Raw genomic sequence first — 17,768 nt, 5'->3', positions numbered from 1 at the left:
ATGTCTGTCGGTCTGCCTGCTGATGTTGGTAAGCACACGTTCCACTTGTCTCTGAAGAGGGAGAAATAGCCTTGATTGAGACCAGCCAATGGAACTGAAGGGAGTGTGCTTGTAAAGCACATAGTTGCCACAGATAACATGAACTACGGACCAAGTTAATTGAAGGCCAACCTTCATTAAATTGGTGATTACATAGTTGAGTGGTGCATGTCATCTAGAGTATTTTTCAGGAAAAATATTTGAGGAGAATTTGGAATATCACAAAAGGAGAGAAAGGGATGTGATATAGGTCACTGTGTAATGCTGGCTGAAATAAAGATGAGCCTGTGAGAAGCTTAAGAGGTGTAAAAGCAAGAATAGGGAAAACAATAAGAATAGGAAAAAAGGAAGATCAAAGACAGTGGGGGATGAAGCTGTAAAGACCAACACCTTTGATACAGAAAAGTTTGTAGTAACTGAGCATGTCTTTTGCATTTATTTGCATTTCTCTAGTTCTAGAATTATATTCAGAACCTTCACACCAATGTTACTCCCACTTTTAGGGTTTGACAGGAAATCCGGGTGTTCAAGGCCCTGAAGGAAAACTTGGCCCCTTGGTAAGTGACACAAAAACTTAGTACTTTCAGTTAATGCCAGATTAATTCAAGGGTCCCAACTCACTGAAATTACTTTATGAACTTGAGTTTTCTTGATTTCTGAAGGTTCATCTTCTAACTGTTCACCTTAGATTCCTGGCTCCAAAATCAATGCAGATACTGTATGTTTAGTTTCGCCTTTGCAGCAGTATCTGTTGTTTAGCAGCTGCTGCAACATTTTTAAGCCATCTTGAACTCAGTATCTTTTCTAATTATCTCTTCAAGGAAACAGTAAAGTATCTGTACACAGTGGCTCTATTATAAAAATTGCATAACATTTGGTTAAATCCAGCAGGATGGCTAATGCTGTGTCTGCCTTACAGACCTGTTGATTGATAACTGTAGCACCAAATTAGGTTAATGTTATTTTTTTATATATACAAACATTTTCCAGGGGTAAATGGGTTCATAAGAAGACATATATTTAGAATTTAATGTGGAAAATGCTTTATCTCTGTAGGGTGCTCCTGGAGAAGATGGACGCCCAGGTCCTGCAGGTTCAATAGGAATCAGGGGTCAGCCAGGCAGCATGGGCCTTCCTGGGCCAAAGGGTAGTAGTGTGAGTATGGCATCTGGTACCCAAGATCTGTTTAACTTTATAAACATTTGCAGATATCTTAAAGGATGAAAATGGTATCTAAAACCAGTAATTTTTAATTCTGCAAATCAGGGTGATCCTGGAAAACCCGGAGAAGCAGGCAATGCAGGTGTCCCAGGACAGAGAGTGAGTGTGACTGCTATTTGCAATGATTACAAAACCCGATGCTTTTCTGTTTTATATGTTCACTATGTCAATTTTAATTCAGGGAGCCCCTGGTAAAGATGGAGAAGTTGGTCCTTCTGGTCTTGTTGGCCCACCAGTAAGTCAGCTTTTACCACTCTGCCTACCTGCCAGTCAGTCCATCCATTTATTACTCTTCTCCTGTTTTTATCTATCTTCATGCCAGTTGTTGATGCCAGTCAAAAAATCACAAGAACGTTTAAAGAAATCTTTTTTCCTAGAAAATGGGAAATTTTGTATTGAATAATATATTGGTAGTTTAATTTCTTTTACTGACCATTACAAAAGTTAGGGCAAGGAGCAAAATTTTCTCATAGTTCATATTCCTAGCTTCCTTAGTTTCAATGGAACTGAGCATTTCCCTGTCAGCACAGAACTTTTTGGTGAAAATCTTAATAAGATACATCTTATTACATCTTTTAGGTAGGGTATGTCTTGGCCTGGGGAAGTAAACATGTATAATGAACAAACACATAATTGAAAATATACATATTCAGAGAGAAGAAGAATTGTGGAGCCTGCCTGTATTCCTCTGCTGTATACTTACTACTTTCTTTTGTGTAGGGTCTAGCAGGAGAAAGAGGAGAACAAGGCCCTCCAGGTCCTACAGGGTTTCAGGTATGTGTATTCATGTTTTACAGAAAGATTAAAAAAATTATGTCAACTTAAATTGGAGAAATTCACATAAGTGATGTATTACAAAACACAGCGTCAGAACTAAGACAGCGATGTTAAGAATAATGAGCGTTACTTAGCTTTCACATCAGCTGTGCACTAAACTGAACTGGCAAAGGCTTTGAATACCAGCTCTGTATCCCTTGAGAGAACCTTTGTTGTTTTTCAGTTTTAATTTGGAGATTTTCCAAAGATGTTCCAAATATAGAGCAAAAGAATTGTTTTGATAATGAAATATTAATTAAGTCAATCTCTATTAATAGAGAACTTTATTTGTAGGGCTGATAAGCCTTTGTCCTACAAATTAACATTAAAGAAGGGCTGCCATCTCATTTAGAGCAGGGAGAACACTACGGTGCAGTATTCATGTAACTTTTCCTTGGGGATCTCTGACAGTATACTCTAGTATGGAGTATAATACCGCGTTGACATTCTTGGTGTCTTAGTTAAACCTGGATTTACATAATTTTCTATCTTCTTAATCATCATTTTGTTTACTTTTTTTACAGGGTTTGCCTGGGCCACCAGGTCCCCCAGGAGAGGGAGGAAAGCCAGGTGATCAGGTAATTTCTGTGTAATTTTACAAGAATTCACTTTTAAAGTAGTTTTACCTTTTTTTTTTCTCTTTGTAATTTAATTTCCCACTCTATTTCCAAACGGGTACTGATGTAGTCTGACAGCTGTCTGAGGACTGCTTTTGGATAAAATAATTGCTAGAATCTGACCAGTGTCTTGGACTGATTGGGACAATCTCCTCCTGTCTTGGACACATAATATTCAGAACTAGCCATCTACGTTCACAGTACTTTGGAAATTAAAATTTTTATCTCTAACTTGCATAAGTGTAAGGCATTATTCATAAATAATGCTTCCACTCTAATGGTGGGTTCTGTTCTGCTTAGGGTGTGCCTGGAGATCCTGGAGTGGTTGGTCCATTGGGCCCTAGGGTAAGTGTTTTCTTTCAGAGTTTAAACATTCGTAAGAGTTCTCTGAGGTTGAAAGTTGATACAGAATGTGGACTTCAACAGCTAAAGTGAGTATTTGACTTTTTCCCCACCAACAGAATGGTTGTAAACATGGATATATTTTAAGATGGTTTCTGTAAAACCTACCACCTTTAATGGTTTTTTAGCTCATGCAGTGGTGTTGAGTACTAGCTGCTGAATGATTTGGTTTACAGCTGTGAAATGACAGTTTTTAGTTTGCTGATCAACATGCTATTTCCCCTGCCTTTAACAATAAAAGCATAAAGTTTTTTTATTTGATCAGTTCTCCTAGACCTTGTTCACAGGCTCTTTGTTCAAATAAATAGCAGTGCAGCAGTTACAGTGTTTTCAGGATTTTGTCTACCAGAACTGTACCCTGATTTCCAAATAATTAATAATTTTCAATTTTGTAGGGAGAACGTGGCAATCCAGGAGAGAGGGGAGAACCAGGTGCATCAGGACTCCAGGGTGAAAAGGGTATGGCTGGAGGTCATGGTCCTGATGGTCCAAAGGTAAGCTGAATGGAGGTTTGTCTTGCTGCAGTGATGTAATGTATGATACTGCTCATGCACACAAACATAAAAGAGGGGCCTTTTAATTATAAAAGGGATAGCTCATATAAACAAGATCTCTTTCATGAAAAGGGCTCTAGGGGGACATAAAATCCATTTTTATACCAGTATAAAAATATTAATAAATTGCAAGATACTTAAATGTTGAGAAATCACAGTTTGTATTAATTTATATAGGTCTGAAGTTTAGAATGGCTTTTGTGCTTCTCAGTAAAACTGGGCAAATCCATTTCTGAACTGCCGAAAACCTTTTAGCAATGTTTTAAGAGCCATTTCAGTTTCCACAAAGACATTTGGCAGGGTTGAATGTTTAAAAGAAAATGCTGAAAACAGCATGCATTTCTTTCACCTGCAATCAATTTAATTGGGCTTAGGAAGGTCACCCCAAGTAGGGATTGTCTCTAGTAATGTGGGACGTGAGCTGTGAGAAGCAATGCATAAATACAGCAACTCCGCCCCGGCAACTTCCACCTGTAGCTACTTTGTGTAATAGAACCATGTGGCATCAAGGTAGAAGGATGTTTGAGTTTGTTTTTTTGCCTGTTCTCATGCACTGAATAAATACTAATGTCTTTGGAAGGACTACAGTATTACAACTGAACTTCCTGAGTAACACAATGGGAAAAGAAAAGTATTTGGACATGAATAAAGTCCAAATTTAAGAGAAAATAATTACTTAAAACCTTACCCCAGAGATTTCAACACAGACACAGTGTGTTCTGCAGCCTGGAGACAAAGATACTTCACAGATGAATAGACAGCAACTTGTTCTTTATTTGCTTCAGGGAAGCCCAGGCCCTAGTGGGACGCCTGGTGATCCAGGCCCACCAGGACTTCAAGGTATGCCTGGAGAAAGAGGGATCGCTGGAACACCTGGCCCCAAGGGTGACAGAGTGAGTGTTTATTTCTGTTGTCCTGAGACAAGTCACCTGTCTCTTAATACTGACATTATTCCAGGGTGTTCAGCATCTAGTGTCATAACTGAGACTTTTTCTGGGTATTTTCCATAGGGCGGCATAGGTGAGAAGGGTGCTGAAGGCACAGCTGGCAACGATGGGGCAAGAGTAAGTAAATCCATCACCCTTTTTAGACCTGTTCTTCACTCACCAGGTTGTTTATTGTGCTAGCGGTTTAACTCAACTCATGGAGTTAAACGCTACTCAGCCTGGTGATATCATGTGCACAGTGGTTTGGGATGTCTATGTCCCAAATCCCTTTTTTGTATCATCAGTAGTGGGAGTTAAGATGTCAAAGAAAAGGATTCCCTGAAGTAGCGTGTTGATTTGGGATTCAGCTAAGCTGACTATAGTAAAAATATGGAAAAAGGGATAGGCAGAATATATATAACCAAAAAGAAGCCCTTCCATCTCTGACTCTTGGACTAAGGCAGATTCCACCTTATTGCTTGGACTGAGTTCTCCATGGTCTGTCCTGAGTTTCACAGGTGAAAATTCCTGTAAATGTACTAAGCTCCGTATGGGCAGTAAGTCATTGAGTCTACTGGACAGCTTTGAATCTCCTATGCATAAATAACATGGCTAGTCTGCTCAAGTCATGTTACATTCACTCTTACATTCATTCTGCATAGACCAACTGTGCAATAATCCCAAAAGCACTGGGTTTGCTGTGTATGCGCTGACCATGTTTTCTTCCCAGAAGTTGAGTTACTTTTTACATGAATCTCATCTATCTGAGAATCTTGGGTTTTGCAGACCACTTGGTGTACTAGCTGCTAGGTATTTGCAGAACTGAGGTACATTCAGAAGATAAGGGTTCTGCCTGGACTAAATTTATTGTTAGAAGAGTAAAAGGTTTTTGGAGAAACCTTAGTATGCAGAAGTACTAACTTAAAACTGTCAGCTGTGAGCTGGAATAAGTTGTAGAAGTCAGATACTATCCAAAAATACACAACAGTTCCTAGTCATTGTAAGATGTGTTCTTAGCTTGCAGTGACTGGTGAGCAGGTAAAGTAATGGTGAGGTAAATGTACATCCCTGTTCTAAAGTCAGGTATTTGCAGATATCTCTGCTAACGACCACTAGACCATTAATGACATTACAGTATCTGTTGTTAATGCCTTCTTTTTCTGAATTTCTCTACAGTTTGAACTAAGTTCCAGTGCAGTTCTTTCATGAGAGGGGCAATTTTGTTCAAGGCAAACTTGGTGCAAGTTTTGGTACTCTGCTTCTAATTAAAGAGAACTGTAATTGGGATATCTAAATATTCAGGAAGGTAATATAGTTAGTGCCGTGGGATCATTATGTGGAGTTGATGGGTCTGGATGGAGAATTTGCAGCCTAACTGCCCCTGAAGAGACAAAGGACGCTTGAGGAGTTTGCAAGATAACAATGAATCTCCAGAAGTAGTGATGGACACTTTAACGTTAATTTAAACAGTTGAATACTAGCGTTAGAGAAGGAGCCTCTGTGCAGGTGGGGAAAAAGGACTTAATTTTCTCTTGAGAGAGCAAAATAATGCCAGTGGGTGTTTTTTTAATTGTTGGCTTTATGCATAAACACTACATAAAGGAAATGAAGTCAGTGAAAAAAGAGAATGGAGGAAAGTAGGTCCTTTGAGATGTGGGATTTTGGCCACTGGGAGAGGAAATTCAAGTATTTTTTAGATAAAGATGACCCAACACGTTTTCTGAGATAAAGGAGAAGAATTTAAAGGAATGAAAAAGCGTATGAAAATACTAACATATGAGAAGATTTAAACTAACTGTTTTGAAGCACAACTTCTCTAACTTCTTTTCATCTTAATTTTTCAAAAGGGTCTCCCTGGTCCAATAGGCCCAATGGGTCCAGCAGGTCCCACTGGTGAAAAGGTAAACAGATTTTTATTCAGTTCCCTACTGAAGTTTCTTAATATTACTTGGGAAATAATAACTTTTAATTTCATTTTAAGGGTGAACCAGGTCCTAGAGGTCTAGTTGGTCCTCCTGGCTCCCGCGGAAACCCTGTGAGTAAACTTGTTCAGGTTTTGCCTGACATAAATTGACAATATATAACACTTACCCAGACTTCAGCCATTTATCTCATTTGCTGATATATTTTCCTCTTTTTCTCCCCATTCCTTTGTAGACAAATTCTGTAGTGCCACTTGATGCTGTGCACTTGCAAAACAATTAGCAGATTTTGTTCCTTGGTCCTATACTTGTGTTAGGGCAAACTTTACAGAGGTTTACCCTCATTTACCTCACTCCTGAAAGCACACCACTTCTGAACGAGCATGCCCATACCAAATACTGCTGTAAACATACAAATATTTAGATGGACAAAGCACAGAGGTATACCTGAGTTCCTCTAGTTATGTTAACTTGTCATATTCTGTTTATTTGTGATTTTAAGGGTTGACTTTGATTAGGGAATTAGAGGCTCAGCCCTTCTATAGCCTTCATACTGCTTGGAATTGATTATGCCTCTGTCATAAATCAGAGCAATCTTATTTCCAGTATAAACTGGAACAGCTTCCACCCCTCTAAGGAGTGCTGGAGCTTGGCAGCCTTCAGCTCCTTCTTTTCCAAACAAATGTTGTGTGGAAAGCTCAGTTGAAGCAGCTCATAGCCCATTCTGATCTTGTAGAAGAATACATCTTTGAACTACTGTGGCTTTTTCCCAGTCTATCTGATTAGAATATGCATAATATGTGTGCTCTTTGGCTAATTGTGCTCTTTCTGGAAGTAGTTGTGAGCAGAATTTCACCTACCACAGTTTAAGTGCTTTTGCTCATGCCTTTCATCTCTAAATTTTGAATTTATAGTCTTGAACACAAGACAGATGTTAACATCACAGTTAGCATTGCTTATGATTAAAAGTTCATTAATTCTGATTAATAGAGCAAAAGTGTAAGCACATTTATGATAGTAAATAGTTAACATCCTTCCTTGTATATTTAACTGTGAATTATTCTGTCTATAGAAAGACGATTGTTAAATACAATTACTCTAATTTTTTTGGCCAGGGTTCCCGAGGAGAAAACGGCCCAACTGGAGCTGTTGGTTTTGCTGGTCCTCCGGTATGTGTTTTGTGACACTAATGAGTTTCCTTTAGTCATGCTTTGACATAGTTAGTTTCCTTCATTAGGAATAATGCTGCAGTGTTCTGGAACGTGAATCACATTTTTGTTGCAAAAAGAGCTGTTTCTTTTTCAAGTAAAGGGCCAATAAATACCCTAGACAGTTGAAAAGTGATTTTGTTGATAAAATTATGTAATTGTTCACCAGATTTCATATTTTCATGAATATGCTATATTGCTCCTTTGAGATTAAAATGAGGCAAGTTACAAAGTCACATCTACTGAAGGTAGCAAAGATTTGTGCTGTGAGTAGCAAAGGCCAGAATAAGTTGATGGACCAAATGGAAGGTTTATGAGTTTTCCACTGAATACCCTAAACTTTCCCACAGCCTAAATACTCTGTTTCAGACCTTTTAAAAAAGTCAGGCACCTGCTTCTTTTGGTGGGGAAAAAACAAGACTGGAAAAGACAAATACCTGTTTAGTCCCTTTTACTTTTAGGTATGTAATAGCTGCTGAGGAAAATAGAAAATGTAAAGAAAAATAAAATGTGAGCTAGATAAGAAAATATTTTAAATGGAAATACTGACTTCACAGACTGTTCAGAAAATCTCATCTGTGATCTTCTAAAGGCTGTGGTGAACTGTTACAGTTCTCTTGAACTGAACTGTTAAGCAAATGCTGTGTTTTCTGGGCTCTTTTTCTCCTATTATCCTTTGCCTTCTAGAAATTCCCTACAAAATTACTTTGTTAGGCTGGAAAGATTTGCTATTTTCTGACCTGATGTCTCTCTTAAATATTATTTCTCTCCTAAATATTACTTCTTATAGGGCCCTGATGGTCAGCCAGGTGTGAAAGGTGAACCTGGAGAACCTGGACAGAAAGGAGATGCTGGATCTCCGGGACCCCAGGGTCTTGCTGGGTCTCCTGGTCCACCAGTAAGTGCAAGTAATGTATTTGGAGAACCAGTGGCAGAGGCTGATCTTGCATATTTAAAATGTCCTGGGTGTTCACTATCACCCTCTCATTCTTCTTTCCTCTTAGGGTCCTCCAGGTGTTCCTGGTCTGAAAGGTGGTAGAGGAACTCAGGGTCCACCTGTAAGTAAATTTTAGTATTTTTTGTGACCTGACTGCAGATAATCTAATGAAAAATGAAATTTTATGCAGTGTGTCTGTCATTCCTCGTCTCTGCTTGGTTTTCAGTCTGTAATTATTTATATAACTTGTAATATGCAATATTATACATTTATTATGTGTCATATATTATACAGTATTTAATACATATAATAACATATTAGGTATAGTAATGCATACTATATTATATATTACATATTAACTTGGTTAATTATAATATATAGTTATTATTTGCTTACTGATTTAACTGAGAACATCTGAGGTGTATCCGAGTGCTGTATTTCTGGCAAAAAAGTTGGCATTAAAATGTTTGTTTTTAGGGTGCTACTGGATTCCCAGGATCTGCTGGAAGAGTTGGGCCTCCAGGGCCTACTGTAAGTCAAGTTTCATATTCCTAATATGTGTGTTTTATAAATTACTTGTTGAAAACTTTAAGACTGAATAAAGCAGGAAAGGTGAAGAAGTGTTTTATGGGCTGATGCTATAGAGAACAGCTTGTCAGCACTGACTTCTGTGACTGCATGCTCACATCTGACTGTATTAGATAAACTCATCAGTCTTGGGCTTGATCCAGTGTCAGCGTGTCCAAATTAGTGCAAGATTTTACACTGGGTTAAGTAGGCTTCGAGTTGTGCAAGCTGCTCTAATGACTTAATTGCTTACAGGAACAAAACAAGAACTTATATTGTCTTGTACTTTTTACTTTTTTGTCCCTTCACTGGTGACTGAAGTTAGGAGAATTTTTGGGAAAGGAAGGGGCCCCTGCCAGGCTATTTCATTGGTGGATCACAAGATCCATTAAAATAAATAATACTATAAAAAACCCCACCAAACCCACAAAATCTCTTATATCTAAACATTTTCAGAAACACACACACACAAAAATTATCTGTCAATCAACAAGCGAGGATTCAACTCCACACAGAGAACTGTCACTCTCTTTGTATGCCTTTTAATGTTTCGATTGCATTCATTGTGAGTTTATCAAAAGGTGACATTTATGGAAAGCATAATATATGTGACGTTTTTTAAGAGTATTTGAAAAATTAACAAAGGTCCGTTTAAAACACTAATTTATACTACATGAACTAAAAGTTTGAGTGTGGTCTTTAGCTCAGTGATACTGGGAAGAAGGGGAAAAGGTGAGTTTTTAGCAGTAGTTGTACACCTGAGGTTAAAAAAAAGTGTAAGGAAGGAGTTTGGAATTGCAAGTTGGAGGGGAGCTTGGACATGATCTGATGTTTGTTTCATCTTGTTTATGAACTAATAATAGCTTTTAGCTCAGTCACACTTTGGGCCTTACTTCAGCATGTGCGTATTTATAGTTAATCGAAGTACAGTCCTTAAAATTTTATTGTCCTCATCAGAAAAGGGTCCAATGTAATGAGGTATTTTAATCTTCCTAGGGAGCTCCAGGGCCCGCTGGTCCTATTGGTGAGCCAGGAAAAGAAGGTCCCCCAGGTCTTCGTGGTGATCCTGGTTCTCATGGCCGTGTGGGAGATCGAGGGCCAGCTGGGCCTCCTGGTGGTCCTGGAGACAAGGGTGATTCAGGGGAAGATGGGCAGCCGGTATGTCCTGGTTGATGTTACTGACTCTCCCTTGGCCAACTCTAGACTTGGTCTCGTTGATACTTACCCTTGTTGCTACTGAAATGTTTTATCCTGTGTGGTTTTCAGGGCCCGGATGGACCCCCTGGTCCAGCAGGAACTACTGGTCAAAGAGGTATTGTTGGTATGCCAGGACAACGAGGGGAAAGAGGCATGCCAGGGCTACCAGGTCCTGCAGTAAGTAACAACCAAGTCAATATGCCACTAGCTGGGGCATTCTCATAATATTTGTGGGATTCAGAACATAGTGCCCCATAGCTCGAGGAGAAAATTGGAAAACTCCAATTGTAGGAGAAAATATAGAAAGAATAGTAAGTGGTTAAATCCCAGGCAGGTGCATGAGGTGGAAGATTTTGTTTCTGCCATAAGGGAAGGTCTCAGTCTGAATCAAGAGTAAGTGGATAATGGCATTAAGACTGCTAGCCAGAATGTTCCTATTTGACTAAAACTAAAAACTTGGGGGGAAAAAAGAAATAAATCCCAAACTCATCATTTAGATACCCAAAGGTCATTGAATGTAAATACTCTGTAACTGCTGTTCCATACGTTGTGAATTATGGACTTCAAAATTGCCATTTGTGCTTTGCTTTAAGGTAGGATTTATAGATATTTATTGGATAGCCTAATGATCCAGGAGATCAAGTCATTAAATAGTCTATTACTAAAAGGGATGGTATGCAGGATCTGCTGTTACCACTGGATCCATAAAATCAATTCATAGGTAAAGTTGGCCAGAAATTATTCCAGACTAATAAGATTTGTTGGTATTGAGATGGAAAAAAAAAAAAACCAAACCCAACCCCAAAAAAACCCAACAACAATAAAAAAAAACATGTTACTTACTTCAAACTACATTGTATTTTTCCAGGCGAAATATATTACCTGTTGCAGATAATGCCATCAGACATAGATACATCAGCAAGGATTTTTTGTGCTTTCTTTGTTTTGCAATTAGAATTTTGATATATTTCTCACCTTTTTCAGGGGACACCAGGAAAACAAGGTCCCACAGGGCCACCTGGTGATAAAGGTCCCCCAGGACCTATTGGCCAGTCAGGTGCCACTGGACCTGTAGGTGAAGCTGGTCCAGAGGTAAGTATTAAAACCTCATAATATGTAAAAAAAAACCCGACCCCAAACAAACCCTAAACAAAAAAAAACAGTCCAGTGATTATTCTCCTTGACTTGAAGTCAGGGGTGGAGAACTTTCTAGTTCTTATGGCAATTCAGGATGACAGAGTTGATCAATACTCTCTATTTTTATTCCATAACTCTAGGGACCTGCTGGCAATGATGGTACTCCTGGACGAGATGGAGCTGTTGGAGAACGTGTAAGAATACATTGTCTTCTTCAGTCACTTCTGGAAATCTCCATTTTATTACTGACTTATTGTAGATTTTCTGTCAGTTCAGTTAACTTGAATGGGGAAGTTGTTCTGAAATTATATCACAGCTTTGAATAAGTAATGCCTCACAAAGCTGAGGAAACCTGGCCAAGAACACCCACTTCCACAAACTCAGACTTGAGTTCTTACAGAATTAGTATCTTTGTGGATTCTAATTACTAGCAAATAAATTAGTAATGCTAGAGTCCTGTTGCTTTGGTCTAGTATAGTCTAATCCTCTTTAATGTTGAAATTATGTTTTGCAGGGTGATCGTGGTGAACCTGGCCCTGCAGGCTTACCAGGTTCCCCTGGGGGCCCAGGAACTCCAGGTCCTGTTGGCCCTCCAGGAGATGCAGGTCAAAGAGGTGAAACTGTAAGTGAGACTTTTTTTTTTACTACTTTTTAACTTAAAACCCCAAACCAACGAAAACTATTGTGTATGCTTTTGTGCATTGCTTCACGTATCTTCTGTATCCAATCTTCGTAGGGTTCTCGAGGTCCAATGGGTCCCCCAGGTCGTGCAGGAAAAAGGGGTTTGCCTGTAAGTATTCCATGGTCACTGTGGTTTTGTCTGAGTTACATTTTAAAGGCAAGTGCCTGAGAAATTGAGCCCAAATGAGAATACTAAACAGGGCTTCAACTTTTAGTGAGGGCTTCAACTTCTAGTGTTCTGATTGCAAGTGGATGCAGGTAGTTTTCTGAGCTGCAAAGCTGTACAAATTTATTTGGATACGCTTGTGTTTCTAGACTTTCTATAGCAACACTGCAAAGAAATAATGAATGCTTTGGAAGCCTATTTATTTGGAGTGTGTTGCTGTCCAGATGATGGTAGGAACTCAGCAAATTGCTGGAGTCTGTGTTTGACAATTCGAATAAGGGGTAAGGAAACAAATGCTGAACAAAAAGGCACATTTTTAGACAAAAATGGCAGAAATATAACAAAATCACCTGTTCCCATGAAACTGCCTTAATTCAACTCATGACATTGACTTCAGTCCAAATGGAAAAACAAACAAAACCCATCTTTTGGCATTACATAACTCTTTTACAATCCAAGCTTGGAACAAAAAATGAATTGCAATCTTGGGAAATTCAGAATGTTGTCCTGTCCTTAAGCAGATGTCATATGAGAGACAGGAAAGGTTTATTGAGTAGTTAGTGATAATGATGCCATTGATAAACTATTTGGAATCTGGCATTGAGAAATTTAGCATGCAATTTGGGCTGAGAAATACAGAATTGAAAGCAGAAGCCATATTTTCCAGTGATTCTTGAATTAGTATGAAAAGTTTGAAACTATTAAAAATAGAAAGAATGAAATTGTGATGGTAATAGAACCAAGCTATTTGTACTGGGGAGCTTGAACATTATTGTCTGTAGTTAGGGAATGTAACTTCACTGTACTTTAATCATAGTGAAGGTGAAAGGAGCTGCAGAAGCAAAGATGCAACATGGAGGATTTCATACTGAAAATACGTTTTACCATTATGAGTCTGTGAGAGATCCACAATATTTCAATCTCATCTACAAAAATCATTTGCCATATCCAGTAAGGCAAAGAAATTTCTCAATCTTAAAAATTTTAGGTAAATTATTTAGTATCTTTATTGCAAGCTTTTTGTGACTGTATTATGAAGCTAAATAGACTAAATTTACCACAACTAAGCTATAATTAAGCACATCATTTTCTGTAATTATTTACTTATTCTTTGGTAAAAAAATAAGGATCTTGGAGCTGCCCCAGCATGACCTTCTTTCTAGTTTTAGAAGGGGGTCTGAATGCAGTGTCTAAAAGTGAGTGAGGGGTTTTTGAGGCTGGGGATTTTTTTCCAGTTCAGAATTTTACATTTCAACACTGATTTTCACAGGGTCCCCAAGGACCTCGTGGTGACAAAGGTGACAATGGAGATCGAGGTGACAGGGGCCAGAAAGGACACCGGGGCTTCACTGGGCTTCAGGGTCTTCCAGGTCCTCCTGTAAGTTGTTCTGTTGATTCTATGATACTATAATTTTACTTCCTTGATAGTTAAATAATGTATCAGGAACACAGTTATTTAAAATGGAAAAAAAGGCAAACATCAGGGTTTTTTTCCCCAAAAGAGGTGTTTGTGAGTTGCCTGTCTGTACTTGTTAATATTTTTAATGTAATTTTGCAATACTGTTGTATGATGAAGTAAACCTGTGCTTTGCAAATTGTTATCCTACTCTTGTTCCATTTGTGCCAGTCACAAAGTTGATAACAAAGTTTTGTTGATAACAAACTTTGTCAGCACAAGTTGATGACAAAAGTTGATAGTTTCAGATAAGCACTTTAGTGTGAAATGCTTTTTGCCAGTGTTTGAACTCTTTACAGTCAAGGAATCAAATGCAAAATCCTAGGATTACTGTGATAGTATCTCACTGATATTTTCAAAAACTTCATGATTTCAGTGGCAATTGAATGGAAGTACCGTGGAAAACTTATTTTTTTTTCCACTTGTTCACTGATTCTGTGCAAGAGCTGGAAGTTTAAACATGCAGGAAAAGAGTCAACAAGAAAATCCCACATCCAAAGCATCTTTCCACTTCATAGTAGTGCTGTCAGTTATTCTTTTGTAAGCCAGTCTGATTCTAAATTTGATGAAAGCAAGGCCTTTCTGCAGAAACAACTTTAGATACAGCCAAGCACCAGAAAATTCTATTAATCTAAACTGATTAGTTGTTACTCTGTGACAAAAGAGAACAACAGACTGAAAATTAATCATAAGAGGGAAAGGTACTACTGACTGCTTATGTGTATTATAATCCTATTCCTACAGAATTGTGTATATCACACAGTAAGTCTTTAAAGGAATATGCTTTAAATGCCAGAGTGATATGGTAATTTCTTCTTTTTAGGGTCCTATTGGTGAACAGGGCAGTCCTGGTATTCCAGGCCCATTTGGTCCTCGGGTGAGTGTTATGTTTAAGGTTTTTCGTGCTTGTTTTTGTCTACAGTCAGATTTCTGTTTCTGCTTCACTTTTATTTCACTGTTTTTTATCGACTTCAGTATCATGTAGTGATTACTATCTTTTGCTGACAGTCATTACGTCATTTAATGTAGTAGTTTTGACATAAGTATAGTTTATAGCTAGAAAAAAAGTCAGTTCAGAATAACTACAGGGCTAGTCTCTTTTTACAGACACTTTTGCTGAAGCTGATGCAAAGCCATTTATGTGGCAGCTCTGCTAATTGCTACTCTTGCCTTTCATACCCCCACTTACATCATTCACCCAAAATAAAAGGAGAACTATGACTTCCCTTAGTTTTCCCAAGTGACGGTCTATCTCTTAGTCCATATACATGTGGGTGTACAGCAGCTACTCCAGTATGTGTAACACCTGGAACTTGAACCCACTTAACTTAAAATATACAGCTGATCCAAGGTATGTTTGCTGAGGTGTATCACTTCAGAATACCAGCACTGAAACTGCCTTCTTACTTCTAGAGAAGAAGTAAAAAGGTGATTTCTAAAAGTTCTGTAATAGACACAAATAATAGTATTGCTTCCTGAAAAGATATTGCAAACTGCTTTTTTTGTTATTAAATGCTAAAATACATTTCTTCTGTCTCTTCTGCTTTCTAGGGTCCTCCAGGTCCAGTTGGTCCTTCTGGAAAAGATGGAAGTCCTGGTCCACTTGGACCAGTTGGGCCTCCTGGTGTTAGAGGGAGTGTGGGAGAAGCTGGACCTGAGGTAAGTTGATGGGAATATGAGGGAAAAGATTACCTTTAAATAATGAGATTTTTTTACAGTCCATTGCATCACTTTCTCAAACATTCGTGAGCTCAAGACAAATGGTAAGATTTGATACAGTTCCTCCAACAAATACCCAGAGTAACTGTGCATTGGAAGGGCTTGTTTCTTACTCATTTTTGTCTTGCAGACCTGTGAGAGTCCCAGTCTCATCTGCCTATGCTCTCCTTAGGCCAGTCTGGGGCTACTTCTGCAGTTAGCTCACTGGATCCTGCTGGATCTGCAGTTGAGCATGGCTGTTTGGCAAGTTGGGTCCTAAAACCTCAGGCTGAAGCATGGGTCAGTTGATGTATCTGGAATCTGGAGTAGTTCAAAGCCAGTAGTCCCACAAAGGTGGCACTGAATTAGAACAGCCATGTGACTGATGGCCAGCAGCATACTCCATCATGCACTTAAGAAATCCTTCAGTCCAAACAGCCCAAACTAACTCTCAGATCAGCTGACCTTCTGGCTGATCTGAGGTTTACAGCTGTCAACCATGAGAGTTAAAAATAGTTTGGCTGTTTTGGAAAAAGTCCTAAATCTTTGCTAAATACCTCAGGCATATTCCACATTTACCAATTCACAACACCCTAAGCCATAAAACATAAATTAGGCTATGCCAAGGAAGATAAATCAGAAAATTAGAGAGATTTGAGAAAAGGGTGATCTGGATGATCACATGAAGAATTAAGACTGGTATTGCTTGTCTTGGGGAAAAAGTGGAAAAGGTAGACTAAAATAATGAGAAAGAGAAGGCAGTTTCTGCTGCTGTTCTGTCTCATAAGAAATAACTTTTCCTGTGTTTATCATGCACTTATAGTCACCCTTTTTCATTTCAATTTTTGCCAATCGTCAGGATCTCCACTTCTGCCAAGGCACCAAGACTTGAATGGAAAGTCTGTGGCAGACCGCAAGATTATGTGTATCTAGATACTTCATCTGCGTAGTGGGACAGTACAAGAAATAGCATGTACCAGTATTTTTAGTTTTGCTTTCCATGATGGATTGCATGCAACCATAAACTGGAACCAAAAAGCAAGAAATAGGAGTTTAAGATCTCATTTGTCACACTCAGAGTGTGTAAGCTTGGGTGTGTGCTCTGTGGTAAGCATTTGGAGCAGTAGTTGTGAATTCTGAAGTAATTACTCTCAAAGGAAATGCCACATTCTGATACACTGTCTGAAGCACCAGAGCATCAAATTTCAAATGGAGGTATGTTACAGACTTTCTGCTGCCAAAGAAGAGCTGGCAGAACCTACAGGTGGAGATAATGTTTATTAACAGGTATCCTCTGTGTCAAGACTCAGTTACCTACCCAAGTGTCACAATTCAGGTTGACAGAAGGACCTCACAACCCATCATTTGGGAAAATCTACTTAGTCAGGAAAACACCTGCTCTGGCAAGTTAGGATGATGTAGATTCTATCTATCTCTCACATCCGTAGCCAGAAATCTCAGCACTGTGCAGGATGAATGTAAAGATGTTTCTAGTGCCAAATTTTCTACCCAAGCTTTACTAATTGAAAATGTGCCTGAGGTGACTCAGGGGAAACAAGAATTTTCAATTGCTCTAAAAATCACTTACTTCTACTTTAAGAAGTAAAGTTATTAGGTAGGGACTTGAACAAGGAAGGACAGATGGCTTCAAAAAAATGGAACAAGGCCATTCCTTGGTGACTTATTCTAGCTGTTAAGTCTGAAATGCAGAGTGAGATGAAGTTGAGCAAGGTATTAAGAAGGGCATGAAGCAGAGAAAATACCTCACATGTGGTTCTAATCTCTTACCTCTATTCCTGGAAATGGGAATTGTTTCTCTGTATCTGAATATTCCTTGTGCATTAGGGTGATTGGTCCTGAAGTTTTGCTTTTTTAGTGGCTGTCTTCACTATCATTTTGTGTAGTATTTACTCTGCTGTTGCCTCTATTACCCCCCTTTTTTTTTAACCTTAGGGTCCACCAGGTGAACCTGGCCCTCCTGGTCCTCCAGGACCTCCAGGCCACCTCACTGCTGCCATTGGTGACATTATGGGACACTATGATGATGCCATGGCAGATCCGCTACCAGAGTTTACTGAAGATGAAGCAGCCCCAGATGACCATAACAAAACAGACCCAGGAGTCCATGCCACACTGAAGTCACTGAGCAGCCAGATTGAGACTATGCGCAGCCCGGATGGTTCAAAGAAGCACCCAGCACGGACTTGTGATGACCTGAAGCTGT

The 17,768-nt window shown here is 38.9% G+C and overlaps 1 protein-coding gene across 1 annotated transcript in view; it reads left to right on the top strand.

Moving 5' to 3' along the window:
* Positions 1 to 17,768, top strand: part of COL5A2 (collagen, type V, alpha 2) — a gene marked incomplete at its 5' end in the record, with an annotated part of 29,000 nt that overhangs the window by 6,808 nt on the left and 4,424 nt on the right. Inside the window, 26 exons of the mRNA XM_010012432.1 lie at positions 543 to 596; positions 1,096 to 1,194; positions 1,306 to 1,359; positions 1,442 to 1,495; positions 1,981 to 2,034; positions 2,601 to 2,654; positions 2,994 to 3,038; positions 3,491 to 3,589; positions 4,435 to 4,542; positions 4,660 to 4,713; positions 6,423 to 6,476; positions 6,557 to 6,610; positions 7,613 to 7,666; positions 8,496 to 8,603; positions 8,710 to 8,763; positions 9,120 to 9,173; positions 10,206 to 10,367; positions 10,476 to 10,583; positions 11,391 to 11,498; positions 11,684 to 11,737; positions 12,058 to 12,165; positions 12,280 to 12,333; positions 13,661 to 13,768; positions 14,670 to 14,723; positions 15,398 to 15,505; positions 17,498 to 17,766. Of these exons, the coding sequence (XP_010010734.1) occupies positions 543 to 596; positions 1,096 to 1,194; positions 1,306 to 1,359; positions 1,442 to 1,495; positions 1,981 to 2,034; positions 2,601 to 2,654; positions 2,994 to 3,038; positions 3,491 to 3,589; positions 4,435 to 4,542; positions 4,660 to 4,713; positions 6,423 to 6,476; positions 6,557 to 6,610; positions 7,613 to 7,666; positions 8,496 to 8,603; positions 8,710 to 8,763; positions 9,120 to 9,173; positions 10,206 to 10,367; positions 10,476 to 10,583; positions 11,391 to 11,498; positions 11,684 to 11,737; positions 12,058 to 12,165; positions 12,280 to 12,333; positions 13,661 to 13,768; positions 14,670 to 14,723; positions 15,398 to 15,505; positions 17,498 to 17,766 (2,186 nt within the window). The remainder of the gene's footprint in view (positions 1 to 542; positions 597 to 1,095; positions 1,195 to 1,305; positions 1,360 to 1,441; positions 1,496 to 1,980; positions 2,035 to 2,600; positions 2,655 to 2,993; positions 3,039 to 3,490; positions 3,590 to 4,434; positions 4,543 to 4,659; positions 4,714 to 6,422; positions 6,477 to 6,556; positions 6,611 to 7,612; positions 7,667 to 8,495; positions 8,604 to 8,709; positions 8,764 to 9,119; positions 9,174 to 10,205; positions 10,368 to 10,475; positions 10,584 to 11,390; positions 11,499 to 11,683; positions 11,738 to 12,057; positions 12,166 to 12,279; positions 12,334 to 13,660; positions 13,769 to 14,669; positions 14,724 to 15,397; positions 15,506 to 17,497; positions 17,767 to 17,768) is intronic.

The sequence above is a fragment of the Nestor notabilis genome, unplaced genomic scaffold, assembly GCF_000696875.1.
Source record: "Nestor notabilis isolate BGI_N333 unplaced genomic scaffold, ASM69687v1 scaffold31523, whole genome shotgun sequence".
NCBI lineage: Eukaryota > Metazoa > Chordata > Aves > Psittaciformes > Psittacidae > Nestor > Nestor notabilis.
The sequence above is the reverse complement of the archived record's forward strand: the minus strand, read 5'-3'. Positions and strand labels throughout refer to the sequence as shown.